At 27.9% G+C, this 16,334-nt stretch overlaps 1 protein-coding gene across 1 annotated transcript; it reads left to right on the top strand.

Moving 5' to 3' along the window:
* Positions 1–6,824: 6,824 nt before the first annotated feature.
* On the top strand, positions 6,825–7,525 carry LOC120273865 (protein LURP-one-related 15-like). Its single transcript, XM_039280598.1, has 2 exons — positions 6,825–7,058; positions 7,158–7,525. Exons 1-2 carry the CDS (start codon positions 6,921–6,923, stop codon positions 7,392–7,394), a joined length of 375 nt encoding a protein of 124 aa, XP_039136532.1. The 5' UTR covers positions 6,825–6,920; the 3' UTR covers positions 7,395–7,525.
* Positions 7,526–16,334: the final 8,809 nt, after the last annotated feature.

Raw genomic sequence — 16,334 nt, 5'->3', positions numbered from 1 at the left:
TAGTAGTAAGTACAGACGGCGATATATCCGATTACGATAGTTTAACGATTCTTAAAGATTAATTATATGAGATCGTTAAGCCCATCGATAATAAATTTCTCTTGCTTACGTAATTTTTGAAAGAGTAAAAGAATCATTTCCTTTCACGAAAAGACAAAATTAATAATCCCATTCTATAGAGTTTAAAAATTGATTCTTGTGTATGGATCCCCTGCTCATTATCAAAGTGAGTTTGAATGACATATTTGAAATTTGAGTTACAAAATTGAAAATGATATTCTCATATAGGAAAACTACATTTTTCTATCATTACTTAGAAGGGGCAACTCCTACTTAAACAAAAATTACCTTCAACTTTGTTATCTTAGGTTTTATATTTTTATATTTTTATTTTTTTATTTTTATTTTTTAAAGACTATTAAAAAAATTAATTATAAATAAGTTGGTAACTCTTTAAGTTCAGAGGGATTTGAAACTTGGATCTATGATTTGAGAGGATGCAGTTTCAAACTTTTTTTTTAAATATTTTTTTTGGATAAATAGGTTGAAAATATACAAAGATGATGATAAAAATTTAATATCTCAATTTATTTATGCCTTCACATATATGAATCAAAGTTCAAACCAATTCTCTCAATACCAATGTAAACATTTTACAATATAAAGAGATTATTAGTTGCTTGGGATTTTTTCATTTATTGGATATTATTTGACCACAACACCACCTTTACGTCCACGCCACGGAAGTGTCCAGCTTCACATAAGCAAGACATTGGTTGAGATGTCTTTGTTCTGAATCAGTAGATTCTTTTAATTTGGATCTATAGTTGTAGCAAGCTGTTGATAAAGGTGAAGACAAGAATTTTATTGATTGAGATGCATGTCTTTGTTCTAAACTAGCATATTCTTTTAGTTTGGTTCTTAACAAATTGATAAATTTGAAGATAAATTTTATTGATTGGTATGTCTTTGTTCTGACTAGTTGTTCTGACTAGTAGATTCTTTTGGATCAATAATTGTAAGAAGGATGATTAATGTGGACTCTGACCGATCTTAGTCAATGAGAAAATTAAAGAAAAGGACTATGCCTGGACCAAAAAGCACAGCGATGCAAATGGGTAAATGATACTTGTGAACAATTATAAAAATAAACATATATAACGCTTATCCTAAACAAACCATATAGAATTATTTGAAATTACTCATTTGATATTAATATCATACTGTTCGGATTGAGGGTTGGCTAATAATTCTTTTCTATTGCTGGTGATCTTGGGCCCAACATATACCCATTAGTTGGTTAGACATGTGTTGTATTTTTTAAATAATAATATTTATAATTAATATATATATATATATATATATTATAATACTCTGATTAATACCTTTCTTATTGTTAAAATACTCGCAATTTATTCCACTACACCAAAAGAATATTTTAGAGGTGGTTTTCAAGTCTTATAGAGACAGTTTTAACCGCCTCTATAGTTAATAATTTTTTATTCCTCAGTTTTAAAAGCGGTTATAACCGCTAATAATTATAATCGCATCTACAACTAATAATTTCTTTTTCCTCTTTAATAGTTAATAGTTTTAGAGATAATTATAACCGCCTCTATAGTTAATAATTTTTTTATTCCTCTAATTATAACCGCTTCTATAGCTAATAATTTCTTATTCCTCTAGTTATAACCGTCTCTATAGCTAATAAATTTTATCCTACTTAATAGTTTTAGAGGTGTTTATAACCCCCTCTAAAATTATTATTTTTCTAACATGTTCATATTTAGAGGTGGTTATAATCACCTCTAAATTTGTTCATTAATTAAATTAAATTTTAATTTATTTTTCTAAAAATAAATAAATTTATTTAACCTCTGTAACTGGAAAACATGAATCTTTCAATACATTAAAAAAAAAAATCCTAAATTCAATTTTATTGACTTTTATTGACATGTAATGAGCTCATGTACAATGTATTTTGATTAATAACAAAATGTGAAGAGTTTTACATTATTATCTACTTTTATTATAAAATATTTTTTTGCTTAATTACATAAAGTAAAAAGCTTCACGTATCCTCTTAATCTTCAACCCTTTCGATCTTTGAACATGAATTTTCCTACATAAATAAACAAAAATTATCAAATAAAGAGCTATAATTGTAATTAAAAGTAAATAAAATTCTATTAAGTGCTAAATTACAAAATCCATACTATGCATAGTGGTTGATATTCTAATAATGGTGGCAAGCATAAACTAGTGAACATAAAGTTTATGGGATTATGGAAAACAAAATTATTGTTTAAGATAGCTAAGTGCAAAACTTTTTTTCTCAGTTATTAAAAATAATCCTTAAATGAGACAACACTGAGATTTGGCTAATTTTTTTATAGCGCCTTACTACAAACTGTTACATCAAACAAACCCTTTGTCCCATTAGACAAATGGCTGATATCTAAAAATGCCTGACTACCTTATTTTTATATTCACTTGTTTGCCATTGAAAGGATGATGAATTTTTGAAATTTTTGATTAGTGGAATTCCCTAACATCTCTACAATGATGGCGAATTGAGAAATTAAGAATAAGAGATCTTTTATTGATGATATGGGAGCAAAAATAGTTTTTATTTGTGTTTTTTCTTGCACCAATTTAACCATGTTTGACTTTGAGCATTGTGGCTTATGAGAGAAAAAAATTCAACAAAAGAGTATATAGCCCGACTAATTTCAAAGTGCTTCATCGCAATAAAACCAATGCGTGGGAGGTGCATGCAAATATAAGTTTCTCAACGTCATTAATGAAAGAATAAGCAATTGATTTACCGCATCGACAAAAAATTAAACCATTTTTGGTCTTTGGCAAAAAAACCTTAAAAAGCTTCCCCTAGGTCTTTCTCAGAATCGAGCATCCTTTGAAAATACAAATCAGATTTCATTAGAGCAAACAAATACAACCAATTGCTATTTTTTTGTGATATGAATAAAGTAAAACCCTTAAAGGTAATAAGAAAAATTACTCGTTTCTTTGTCAAGAACAAGATGTTGAAGTTGATGCGAGTGGAAAAACTTTGTATTATCTAACCATGACCGAGTCATTTCCTTCTATGAACATTACACTCCAGAATATGAATAATGTATGGTGGCCACAAAGATTGTTAATAGCATAAGAATGCATTTCACAAATATAACAACAACAAAGAATATACTAAAAAAGGAAATACTCAAAGCTAATACAATAAGCATACCTCAAACAAAAAGCATTCATTGTCACTCTGGAAAATAAAATATTTTTAAAAGCATCAACCATGTGAATGAAAGGTTTTCTTTACAAAAGGTTTTTGTAAAAGCATTCATTTTGAATAAAAGTGGATAAACCACAAATTTATTAAAATAAGAATAGTCACGGAAATCTGACCTTTTTGAAATAACAAGAAGAGCTAGAAATAACAACGATCCGAAATCCTCACAGGAGATGAGGGAGAGCGATTGAAACAGAACTACATAAAAGAAGAGAAGAGCAACAAGGATAAGGTAATAGGGATTTTGGACCAGGTGAAGGCTACCATTGGGAGATAGGCACGCCTAGCGACAAATAGAGAAGAACTACTCCGGATCAATAATGCGCCAAATAAGCAGATATGATCACGATATGCGGTGCTCGAGAAGTTGAGGGAGCGCTTGATTCTTTGGGAGGTCTCAGAGTTTTACGCTTATGAAACTCGAGTATCCGTTGAAAGCCAAGAGAGCAACATATTAGCGAGACTTGTAGATTATAGAGAAGGCAGGTGAACAATTATGATTAAAAGATGCGATTGTTTCGTTCCAGCCAAAATAGTCAGGATGATGGCTCTAGAATAAAAGATCCCACATATTCTTAAAAGAAGAAGTTAAAGAGGGTATCCAATTGGACTAGATATTGGAAGCGAGGGTGGAGAGGAATCAATATCAAAGATTTGTCCGAAAAAGGACCAAAATCGCTAAGAGAATTTTACACTCTAGGAAGAGGTGTTCCACTGTTTGAGTTATTGTGACAGTAGAATGCGTAATGTCGATGGCGTTTTGGATTACGATCTTTTTGAATAAATTTTTCAAGAGTAAGAATTTTGTTTTCACGACCGATAAAGCAGAATAAAAGTTACTTTCTTTGGAGATTTGAGTTTCCAAAAAAATGAGAATAAAAAGTCATTGCAAGTCCTCCATCAATTAAAAAAATTGTAGAATGATTTAATAGTAAAAATACTAGTTTTTCTCAAGAGGCAGAATATGTGTCCTCCCGGTAATTAATGCATGATCGAAAAAGAAAGTAGAATGTGTCCTGTGAAGAATATGTGTCCTCCTGTAAAAAGCATTCATTGAATGAAAGGTTTTGTTTACAAAATTTTTAAAAGCATACAAAATTTTAATTACTTGTTGATGACCAGTTATCTAGGCTTTTGGATGCTTGCTTACAGAAGATTCCCACAATATTATTGTGAAATCATCAGAACCTGAAAACCAACCTTTCTGGAGCATTTCCTTTCATTTTATTATATCTTTCTAGGGCTGCCTGATATTGAGATATAGATAAATATTGAACCATAAATAAGGACCACCTGATATTGAGATATAGATAAATATTGAACCATAAATAAGGACCGCCTGATATTGAGATATAGATAAATATTGAACCATAAATAAGGACCACCTGATATTGAGATATAGATAAATATTGAACCATAAATAAGGACCGCCTGATATTGAGATATAGATAAATATTGAACCATAAATAAGGACCACAAAAACAGAAAAATAAAAATGGTTTTTATGCAAGAATTTTGACAAAAAAATCTGAAAATGGTATCATATAAGAAATTCACATGAACTTGAACTCCTCTTTTAATATCCTGATGTAATATCAAAAATCACATGAAATATAGATTTGAATATTCAGCAATTACTAACATAAAAATTATGTTGCTCATGAGCATATATATTGGTAAAAAGGCCTAAGACGAGTGTCAAATTTTTCATAGATGAATGAAATTACACTAAGTGATCTGCTTATTGAGTAAAAAGCATTGGAATTAATGTACTACAACAAAAAAGTAAAAACATTTTGTATATTGGTCACCAATGGGATAGAACTAAAATACACAATGGCCATTCAGGGGAGAGGTATAAAGTTTTACATAACAAAACATATTTGCTAGAGTTAAACTTAAAAGCAGATTTTGAGGAAACAGTTTATGTACATGTTAATCGTCAACTATATACAAAAGCCCCACTATCGACATTATGTTCCATTGACAGAGGAACATTTCTTAGAAACAATTTAAAACTTATAAATTTTGTGCCTTGTTCTAAAAAGATAATAAAAGGAATTGCTTTATTATTTTTTTATTTGTTTTTGAAAAAGTTTATAAATCACAAATCGATTAAGAAAAAAGCGAGTACAACTATTTTTTTCAAAGAAATTGACAGTGATGAAAGCGAAGGATAAATAGATACAAAAGTCACATGTGGGCTACTGTGCACTCCTAGGATATACCCCCACCACTGCAATTTCGGGTGGAGACCCTCGAGCATGAATTGTAATATGAAAGATTTGAACTCAAGACCTGCCAATCACATACCACTGAGTAGTTACTTATTGGCCCAAATTTGCCCACGATTCTTTATTATTTTTATATATGGAGAAAATCTCCTATTATCTGCTTTTTAGAAAATAAAGTCAATCCACCCACCTAATATTTACCAATTTTTTTCGTTCAGATGGTGACATGAAATTTAATAACATTAAAATAATATTAAAATATTATGAAATTGCAAAAAAATTAGAAAAAAAATTATAATATTATTATAATTAAAAAAATTTAAAATATTATTAAAAATTTCAAAATATTTAACATACATAATAATTTAGTAAAATAACAATTAAAAAGGAGTGGTTTTTTATGTTTATATTTTTTTATTTATTTTATTTTTATTAAATGATTTTTTTCTAAATATATAACAAGGGGCCGGGTTATATATTACAATAGAATTTATTATTCTAAATATAAATTTATATGTATGTGTCTATATACCACAAAAAGAATTTATCTTCTACTTTATTTATCATAATTAAATTTATTATTTATATAATATTTCATTTATCTTATAAATAATAATAGATCAAATAATAAATTTTTTTATAAATACTTTTTAAAAAAATTATTGTGTTTTTAAACTATTGGTATTAATTAATTTGTAAAAACAAGTTTGATATTTAAAAAAATTAATAACCTAGAGAGAGAGAGAGAGAGAGAGAGAGAGAGAGAGAGAGAGAGAGACCTCTGACTGTCCAGTCAACAAGGATGAGCACGGTTCTCAACTTGGTTTTTTTGCATCAAGAAAAGTCTATTTTTCCATGGCCTATAACTAACCACAAATACCTTCATTCATGATCATCACTATTTCACCAGTATATCATCACCATTAATTTCCCGGTTCTACAACCCAACTCTCTCCAGAGATGAAAAAAACAGCATCATCGTTGGAGAAGAATACTGCAAGCCTGAGCCGATGGAATTGGCTTTCAGTACAACGATCAACGGAGTGAAGTACAAGGAGTTTGTAATCACTGACCTTCATGGCAAAGCCCTCTTCTGGCTTTCTAGTGATATTGCTATCAAGAAGAAGTGGTTCATATTGGATGCAGCCACTGGGCTCCCCCTTCTTTCCATTATAAAAAGGTTGCATGCATGCATTTCTTTTTCTTTAAATCTCTATTATGCATATATTCGTCCAATCTAAAGAGTTTATAATATATATATATATATATATATATGTTGCGCTTTGTAGAAGTGGAGTCTTCATAGAGGTTGGCAAGTATTCCGAGGAGATAGCACGGATGAAAACAATCACTTATTTACAGTAAAAAAGAATTCAATTCTCATGATTCATACAGAGTGGGACGTGCTTCTTGCTGCTAACACTGAGGAAGTAGAATGGGATTTCAAGATCACAGGAGAATTCAGCAAGAGATCAATCAAAGTGTTTCATAAGCAAAATCCAAGTGCTGCAATAGCTGAGGTATTACATATATATATATATACACACACACAGGTGCATACAATTGGGTGAATATTTATTTATATAATTTGTTAAAAATTTTAATGGAAATGAGTGTAGATGAGCCAGCATGATAAGGTGGTGAAGGTGAGACTGGCGAACGATGCATTCAGGATGACTATCAGTTCAAACATAGACTTTGCCTTCGTTGCCTCGTTGATTAGCATATTCCATCAGTCGCAGCAAAGAAAAAATGCACGCAAAGAAGGTATGCAAACAGCAGCAAACGAAATAGGACAAGTGGCAGTAGATCTAGGGACATCGATAGCAGGAGCCGCGACATCTCAATCTCAGTAAGGGGAAGAACAAGTACTACTACTGCAAACAAATCAAGAAACTCAAGAGGAAGATATATGGTGATGAAGAAGAAGAAGAAGAAAATGATGATGATGATGTGATGATGAATATTATCCATGTGTTTGCATTAATTCTTGGCTGCATATTATGTCTTTTTAAGATTTAGGATTTAGTGGCGTTTATGTTTTTGCATGGATTTAAGTAAATGTGGATAAATCACATATTTATTGAAAAAACTAAAAGATAACAGTGACAGAAGGAAACAGTACAGAGAGCCCCTCATCAGAAGTGAGAAAAGGCAAATATTTCAAAACAGAAGAACAACAAAGAACAATATTGCATGGATTGCTTTACCTTTATAAATTAAATTGACAAATCATATTTCAATAATTAATAAACTTATGTAATAAATCCTTTGAGGAGTTGAGATATGTGAAAAATCTTGCCAGTAATTAATATTTTTTAAACTTGTATTTATATTATTTTGGCGGTGGAATTGAGATGTGTTACTAACCAAACTGATTTTTCGTCAAGTGGTGCTAACTCCATTGCAAAAAAAATATTTTTAGCAACTTTCATTGTTTAAAGTATGAAATATTCTAAAATAGTAGTGTCAAAATTTCGGTATGCAGATGATCAATTAATTTTTTTATAATGCACACATTTGTGACAAGTGACTCTTTTCATTTTTATCAAATATATATATATATACAAAAAGCCGTAAGATTGGTTCACTAATTCTTTTTGTCATATTTAATTTTTTTAACCAAAAAGCTACTTTTTAAAAATACCATTTTAACATTAAATAATTATTACAAAAATTATTTTCTCAAAAATATAATTGGTTTTTATTTTTTCTGAGCTCATATGAGCTTTTTGTGATTTCGTGAAAGTAGAGGGTGCTTCCGAAATAGTGTCATGGATTTGTACTTTTTACTGGAACTCCCTAAAAAAATATATATAATTATTGAAACATATGGGGCCTCTCTGAAAAAGTCACATGGGGCCTTGTAGTTTAATGGAAGCTCTCATAATAATTGTGATTGGGTATAGGGTGTTTTCTAAAACACTGCCAGGATTTGCACTTTCTCAGAAATACCTTAGCAAAACTAAACTATTAGTATCCAAAACTATTGGTTTTCATTAAAAATTTTTCTTGTACCTCTAACTTTGTAGGAACACACCAAAACAATTAAATATTATTATTCAGGATTATTGGAATATTCTGCAAAAATGCCTTGAAATTTTTGTAAGTTAGTGGCAAGTGGCAACACCCTTGAAAATCAAATGTTATCATCCATAACTATTGGGTTCTTCTTTTATTGAATAAATCACACTTCATTTAAAACAAAAAGATAACATAGAAAAGAGAAGAACAAAGAGAAGAAAAAAAATACATAAGTCGGTCAGTGCCGCAATAGACTAGCTTAAAAAAATAAAAAAACCAAAAAAAGGACAGAGAGCGAGTTAAACTCAGCCAGGTTTTTTTGGAGGGGATCTCATTAGCTCGTTTTTTTAAATGAGTGGGTTATCGATGTCGCTAGGCGAACGGGGTCGAGCGCCAAGACTAGGCAAATGAGCCTGCGAAGGTGAGACTCCTCTTGGTATTGGGATGGCCTTTTGAAGTTTTTGTATCTTTTTAGAAACACCCGCGATATTAATCATAATATAAATAGAGTACCATCATCAATCTTTGTTGGGTTGGTGGCTTTCTCTCGAACAACAAGAAAGCGTCGGCTATATATGGCTGGGTTGGCTCATTATCTCAAGATTCTCAACACAAACTTAAAAAAAGGGAATTAAACCAAAATCCACATTTCTAAGTTATGATTGAATTCCTTCAAAAAGATAAAAAAATATTTATCATTAAAATAAAAAAATATAAAAAGGCACATAGCTCTGAATTTATCATTAAAATAAGTAGCGGTTGGAGATCAAAAATTTAAAATGAAAAACACTATCAAATTTAAATGCGAAACATTATTAAGATCTGGAAATTTTTTTCCTTATTATTATTCAAAAATATTTGGCTAAAGAGAATTGAGCAGATATATATTTAACTTCAAAACCCTTCCTTGAGTAATGACTAATGACTATAATTAAAATTTCATATATTCATTTTTTGAGTGTGTGTAGGTCATGAGCAGAAAAGAAAAAAAGTTGGAGGATACTGTTTGTATTGGGAAAAGAAGCGCCAACGACCATTCTGGTCTATCGACGTCGGGTCCCTGCAGTAAGATATTCGCGCTCGAGTGTCGGCGTAGCTCCCGAGTTCGATTCTCATCTTGCAAGCGAATGACACCGGTTCGGTGGTGAGCGTGGCTCCCCACGTGTTCATCCCCTGGGTTCGTGACATCGCTTTTCTCAAAAAGCCTCCACCCTAGAGATAGCAACGGGTAGGGTATGAGTAGCTCATGACTATAATTAAAAATTTCATATATTCATTTTTGAGTGTGTGTAGATTATAAGTAGAAAAAGAAAAAAAGTTGGAGGATCACTGTTTGCATTGGGAAAAAGAAGCCTCCACCTAGGGATGCAGATCGGGTAGGGTATGAATAGAGTATGTCAAAATCTTTTGCCCGTCCTGTCACACTTATCTCATACCCGACTGCACCTGCGAGTGGAACCAAAAACTAAAAATTAAAGGGAGTCTCGAATTTAAATTATTTTTTTAATTTTTAAATAATTCTATTAATTCAAACTCGAGATTATAATAATTAATATTTTAAAAAAATATAAAATATATATCCATCTAAAAAAATTGGTTTATGTGTAAAATTGCTATCATATCTATATAATTAGGGATTAACTCAACTAGTTAAGCACTAAATTAACAAATAATGTAATTAAAAAAATAATTTTTAAACAAATTCATATATAAGTCAATTATTAAATACAACAATTATTCAACAAATAATCTAATGAATAATTAAAAATTTTTCATAACAATTAATCACAAATATATAACATTTTTTTCACAATAATTTTTCATAATGAAACAAATATTTAACAAATATCTCACGATTATTCAACAAATATAAATATTTTTTTACACAACAAATAATCACACATAAATTAAAAAAATTAAATTAGATATCAAACAAATAGGAAAAAATGATAAATCCCTATAATGAAAAATAAAACATAATCTTGGAGATAATTGATTAAAAAAAGAAAAAAAAACTCACCAATCCATGAGATATGCAATGTTTTTTTGTTTTAGAGATTTTGCTATAGTAATTACATTTTTTTAGAATTTTATTTTTTTATTTTTATATTAATATCTTAAATATTGATAATTATGTGTTGATAAGTTCAATTAAAAAAATCTATATATATAAAATTTAAAAAAATAAAAAAATATTTGATGATTTATGTTTTGGCTAGCTACATTATTTATTATCACGCAACATCAAATTTATTTAATATAGTAATCTTATTATTTTTTTATTTAATTTATTTTTAAATAATATGAGGTAGAATTTTTTTAAAATAAAGAGTAGCATCTTCCATATGAATTTATAATGATTAACATTTTAATTATATATATATATATATATATAATATAATTATGAATATATTTAATGGGGTAAAGGGGTGCTTGACACCCCTGCCCCTCTAAAATCCGTCAATGGCCGTACCTTCCGGGATATCATACCTTTACTCCCTTACCGAGCAGTCTTTCGTTTATCCAGTTGTTCAAATTATTAAATTAAATAATAATAATAATAATAATAATAATAATAATACAATGTTTAAACCCATGTACATATATAAATTCAAAATTACGAGTTGATATATATTTATTTATCTTAAATTATATAATCACATAAAAAGTTAAACATAACAAATTAATTTAGAATTCAATGGTAACTTTACATTTTTCTTTGTTTATATTTAACTATCTTGGTTTTTGTTTTAAAATTTTTCATATATCTACTATTTCTATTCTATATAGTTTCATGTTTTATAAATATCTAGTGAGATTTTTGAATATAAAAAAATATTATAAGTAATTCTCATAAAAAAATTGATTTTTTTATTAGTATCTTATTTTTAATGATGTTTTTTATAATTTATAGAATAAATTATTATAACATTATTTTTTTATATTTGTTTTATAATGTTTAATTTTTTATTTTTAATTGTGATTCTTATATTTATACCAAAAAAATATTATACTATATTAAATATAAATATAAAAAAATTAAATAAAATTCAAAAATAATATATTAAGAGAAAATTTAAAAGTATTGTTTTCAAATAAATCACTAATGAAAATGAATTTTTGGGTAAATTGTGGGTAAATGTTTAGCTTAATATAAAAATTATATATATATATATATATATGAGGGTAAGAGTACTGAGTACAGGGTAAAACCAATACTCTCTTCGATGGTATGGGTGCAGTAAAAACCAATACCCTCTTCAACTGGTAAGGGTATGGGTAGGGGTATATAGGGGCATACCCTTACTCGATCCATACCGGCTCGAAAAAAATAACAGGGTAATACCCGTACCCTCTTTGACAGATGCAGGTATACCCATAAGGTAGTTTACTAGTCCTATAGAGGCGGTTTTAAGCGCCTTTTATACCTACCGATTGGATAATTTTTAATAATGTTATAATTTCTTATCCCTTGCGCTTTAGAGGTGGTTATAACTGTCTAATAATTCTTTATCCTTTACTAATAGCTTTAGAGGGAGTTATAACAGCCTCTATAGCTAATAATTTCTTATATCATACATGCGTTTATATCCATCTCTATAGCTAATAATTTCTAATATCATAGTTGCGTTTTAGAGATGCTTATAATTGCTCTAATAATTTTTTTATCTCTTCCCAATAGTTTTTAGAGCGGTTATAGGCCGTTATAATCGCTCTATAGCTAATAATTTAAGGCGGTTATAATCGCCTCCCTAATAATTTTTTTATTTGAGGCGGTTATAACCGCCTCTATCTAATAATTTCTTATATTTAGAAGTGGTGCCTCTAAAACTATTATTTTTTTCTAGCCATGCTCATATTTAAGAGGTGTTATAACAACCTCTAAATTTGTTCATTTATTGAATTTAAATTTTTAATTTATTTTTCTTATCTTTCAATACATTCGAAAGTATCCTAAATTCAATTTCATTGACTTTTTATTGATAAGTAATGAGCTGAAGTGCAATGTATTTTTGATTAATAACAAAATGTAGAGAGTTTTACACTATTTGTCTACTTTTATTATAAAATATTTTTTTGGCTTAATTACACAAAGTAAAAAGCTTCGTGTATCCTCTTCATTTTTCAACCCTCTCGATCTTTAACTATGAATTCTCCTATATAAGTAAACAAGCATTATCAAATAAAGAGTTATGATTGTAATTAAAATCAAATAAAAAAACTATTAACTGCTAAATTATAAAAATCCAAAGCATGCATAGTTTGAAATATAATCCGGCCATGCCTATAACAAAAAGGTTTACATTTCATTCTTTTTCCCAAACCGAAAGTTGAGGGTTTAAATCCATGACCATATCACATTTGTTGGAAATTTAGGTTTTGTTGTTGTTAGTATAGTGTAAATTGCTAATGGCATTGCATCTTCCATCTATCTCTTTCACACAAAAGAAAGTAGAGAATGGAAAACCTACCATATAAACTACGAAGATGGCTTTATAATTAGCAATATATTCTTCTCTGGAATTATTAATTTCTTCACTCAAATTAGTTTTGCATTTTATAAGCATGTTAATCTGTTTTATTATTTTTCTCTGGTCACCTTCAATGTCCAATAGCTACCTAAAAATTGTTGGCTATCGCAAAAAGGAGGGCCTTATTGAAAGCTCTGACAGCGATCTAAAACGTGTGGAATCTTACATGAAGCTATATGCTACCATAATCCAGGTTCACTGGGTGGTCTGCTTGAAGCATAGCACTGAAATTTGACACATAATATGTGATTTGTTGCTTGTTTTTTGCAGACACAGGCTGGTATCTAAAGCCCTCATGGCTTAAAAAGAGGGCTAGAGCCTGACTTTCAAGATTCTTGAACAACCTTCCTCCTAACGGGACCACTGCTGTTGCACTACATGCTTTATTAAAGGTTCTTGCCTATATATGTCATAGCTCTTATTTGACTTATTTCACATGATTTGTTGAGCTTGTTGTATTTAATTCAACTATGAAGATGCTTGTTTATTTCACATGATGTCATAGCTCTTATACTTATTTCACATCATTTCCAGTTCATACTAGTCAATTTGTGCCTCTTTTAGCTTTTATTGACTGTGGACAATCATTTAATAGGTCATGATTTATCCATTTTTATCTTAAAATAGGAAAAAGCGAATTCGCTCCTAAATTATTGATCATGAGCACCTTTGCATTAATCACTAGCTACAGTGATGAGACAAACGCCCATGTGTTGCCAATAAATAACTTTTTATTATCAATAAACCAAACTTGTCATCTTCTTTAAAGTTTCATTTCTCACATAATTACACTACAACAAAATTGATGATTAGTGATAATTTTAATTTTTGACATATTGGTTTTTGTCACAAAAATAAATACATAACGTGACGAAATCATTATTTAGTCACTCATTTCGCTTGTTTGATAATTTTATGTACAATACTTTGAATTGTCACATGATATTATCATAGAAAAGATTAACTCTAAATGCATCATACTTTTAGTGACGGTTTAAATATTAAGTCGACAAATATAGTACGTCATTAATATAATATTTTTTCAGTGACAAATTTTCAAAAATTTCTTGTTTTTAAACTAAATTTAAATAATGTTACTAATATTAACATACATTATCAATGACAATTTGAATATGTATCTTAATTTATTTTTTTGTGACACATGGGTTCAGTCACCCTAAAATATAAGTAATAATGACATTATAATATTGTCACAAATAAATATCGCATTACTTGATGATATTGGATAATGTCACTATTTGTTACTAAATTTAATGACATTAATCATCTCTCACTAATAATTTCTTTTTCATAGTCAATTGTTAAATATTGAAAGATAAAATACTAAAATGAGCATAAACATTCTTTTTATGCTTTACAATTAATTTCGGAAAAAAATATAACAAAGTTATTTTGCATAAATTGACGAGAGATATGAGTAAGAGACATAACAATAATTTTTTAGGTGGGTCACGCAAAATGTTAATAAACCAAACAACAATTTTTCTTTTTGTAAATATTTTTATAAAATATAATTTTTCACTATCATGCATACCAATTTGTCGAATGTAAAAGCAAAATAATAGACTTTTTCCAAATATTTTTCTAAAATCATATATTTTTACACAATATAAATAGCTTTTTGCAAGTACTTGAGAAAGCAAAACAATATATTTTTGCAAAAGAATATAATTTTTTTCATGTTATATAAGCCAATTTAATACCTAGGGGCAAGGGATTAATTGCAAATATTTTTTTCCTAAAAATATAATTTTTTAAACTATATTTATCAATTTATACATTGTTTATTTTCATTGTGAAGATAGGGTTGTAGCATCCCCCATATTAGTTTTATTTCATATTGATTTATTTTTAAATTATTTATTTTTATTCAAATAACTCTCTTTTATCTCTTTTTGAATATTTTTTTAAAGATTTTTATTAGAGATATTTTTATATTAACACCTTCATATATATTATAATTTATTTTATTAATAAGGACTAAATTATAAAAGGCCTTTATATTATTGAAGTAATTTTTATATAGATATTAAAGAAGTTTTTTTATAACTACAAGACTAATTTAAAATTCAAATTTCATTGGTTTAAATTTGTTATTTAAAAAAATTATTGGGAAATATATTTAAACGGTAATTTTAAAAATTCAAGTTTCATTGGTTTAAATTTGTTAATAATTTTTTAAAAATTATTGCGAATTTAATTAAAAATATAAAAAAATATGTTAGTTTTTTATATAGAATTTGAAAAAGATTTTTCATTCAATAAAAAGATATATCCTATAAATTTTTTAAAATAATTTTTAATTTATCTAAATTTAGTTTTAAATTTGTTAATACTTTTTTTCAAAAAAATTTATTGCGAATTTAATTATAAAAATAAAAATATTTTAGTTTTTATATAGACTTTGAACATATTTTCATTCAATAAAAAGATATATCCTATAAAAATTTCTAAATAATTTTAATTTATCTAAATTTAGTTTAAATTTTTATAAAAATTTAAAAACAAAAATTCTATATAAATCTCTATCTCAATTTCTATTCTTTCTTAATCTTTCTTGCTCTCTTATCATTCTATAGTGCATTATATTTCTTTCTCAACGCTCTATACTACGCTTTATTTTTTTATTTTATTGTTATCTCCATCTTAAGACACTCTTCACTTTTTAGTTCTTGATATGTAATGCTTATGTAAGTTCCTACTTCATCAAAGATCTCATGAATCTTTAAGTATTTGTATTAGTGTTCCAATGCACTTAGTTCATAAATTTTTATAATTGCTTGATTTGCTTCTAATTTTATGGGTTTTGTAGTGATGATGGTTACGTTGGAGAAAGGAATATTTGAATGGGAAAAGAGATTGACATCGACTACAATCATTGAGATTAAAAGTTTTTCTTTCCAAGGTTTTGCTAACAATATCTGATTCTTGTGTTTTTATTAATTTATGTATTTTTTAATTATCATTATTTTTATAATGAAATTATTGTTATAATTTCTATAGTTGTTTTTATTAGCACTTTAAATTGTTAAAGTTTGTCATTAATCAATTAAGTTTTTGTTATGACTATCTATTGTGCTTTATTATTAATTTTTGGATGCATATTAACATATATGTATATGTATATATAATTATATTTTGAACTTTACTTTTGTTAATTTACTCTTCTTATAAATTAATATTTGTTATTTTAAAAATATTTATTTCAGGTTTTAATGA

Source organism: Dioscorea cayenensis, chromosome 12, assembly GCF_009730915.1.
Source record: "Dioscorea cayenensis subsp. rotundata cultivar TDr96_F1 chromosome 12, TDr96_F1_v2_PseudoChromosome.rev07_lg8_w22 25.fasta, whole genome shotgun sequence".
In the NCBI taxonomy this organism is placed as follows: domain Eukaryota; kingdom Viridiplantae; phylum Streptophyta; class Magnoliopsida; order Dioscoreales; family Dioscoreaceae; genus Dioscorea; species Dioscorea cayenensis.
Note: the sequence above shows the minus strand (reverse complement) of the source record. Positions and strands in the feature narration are given on the sequence as shown.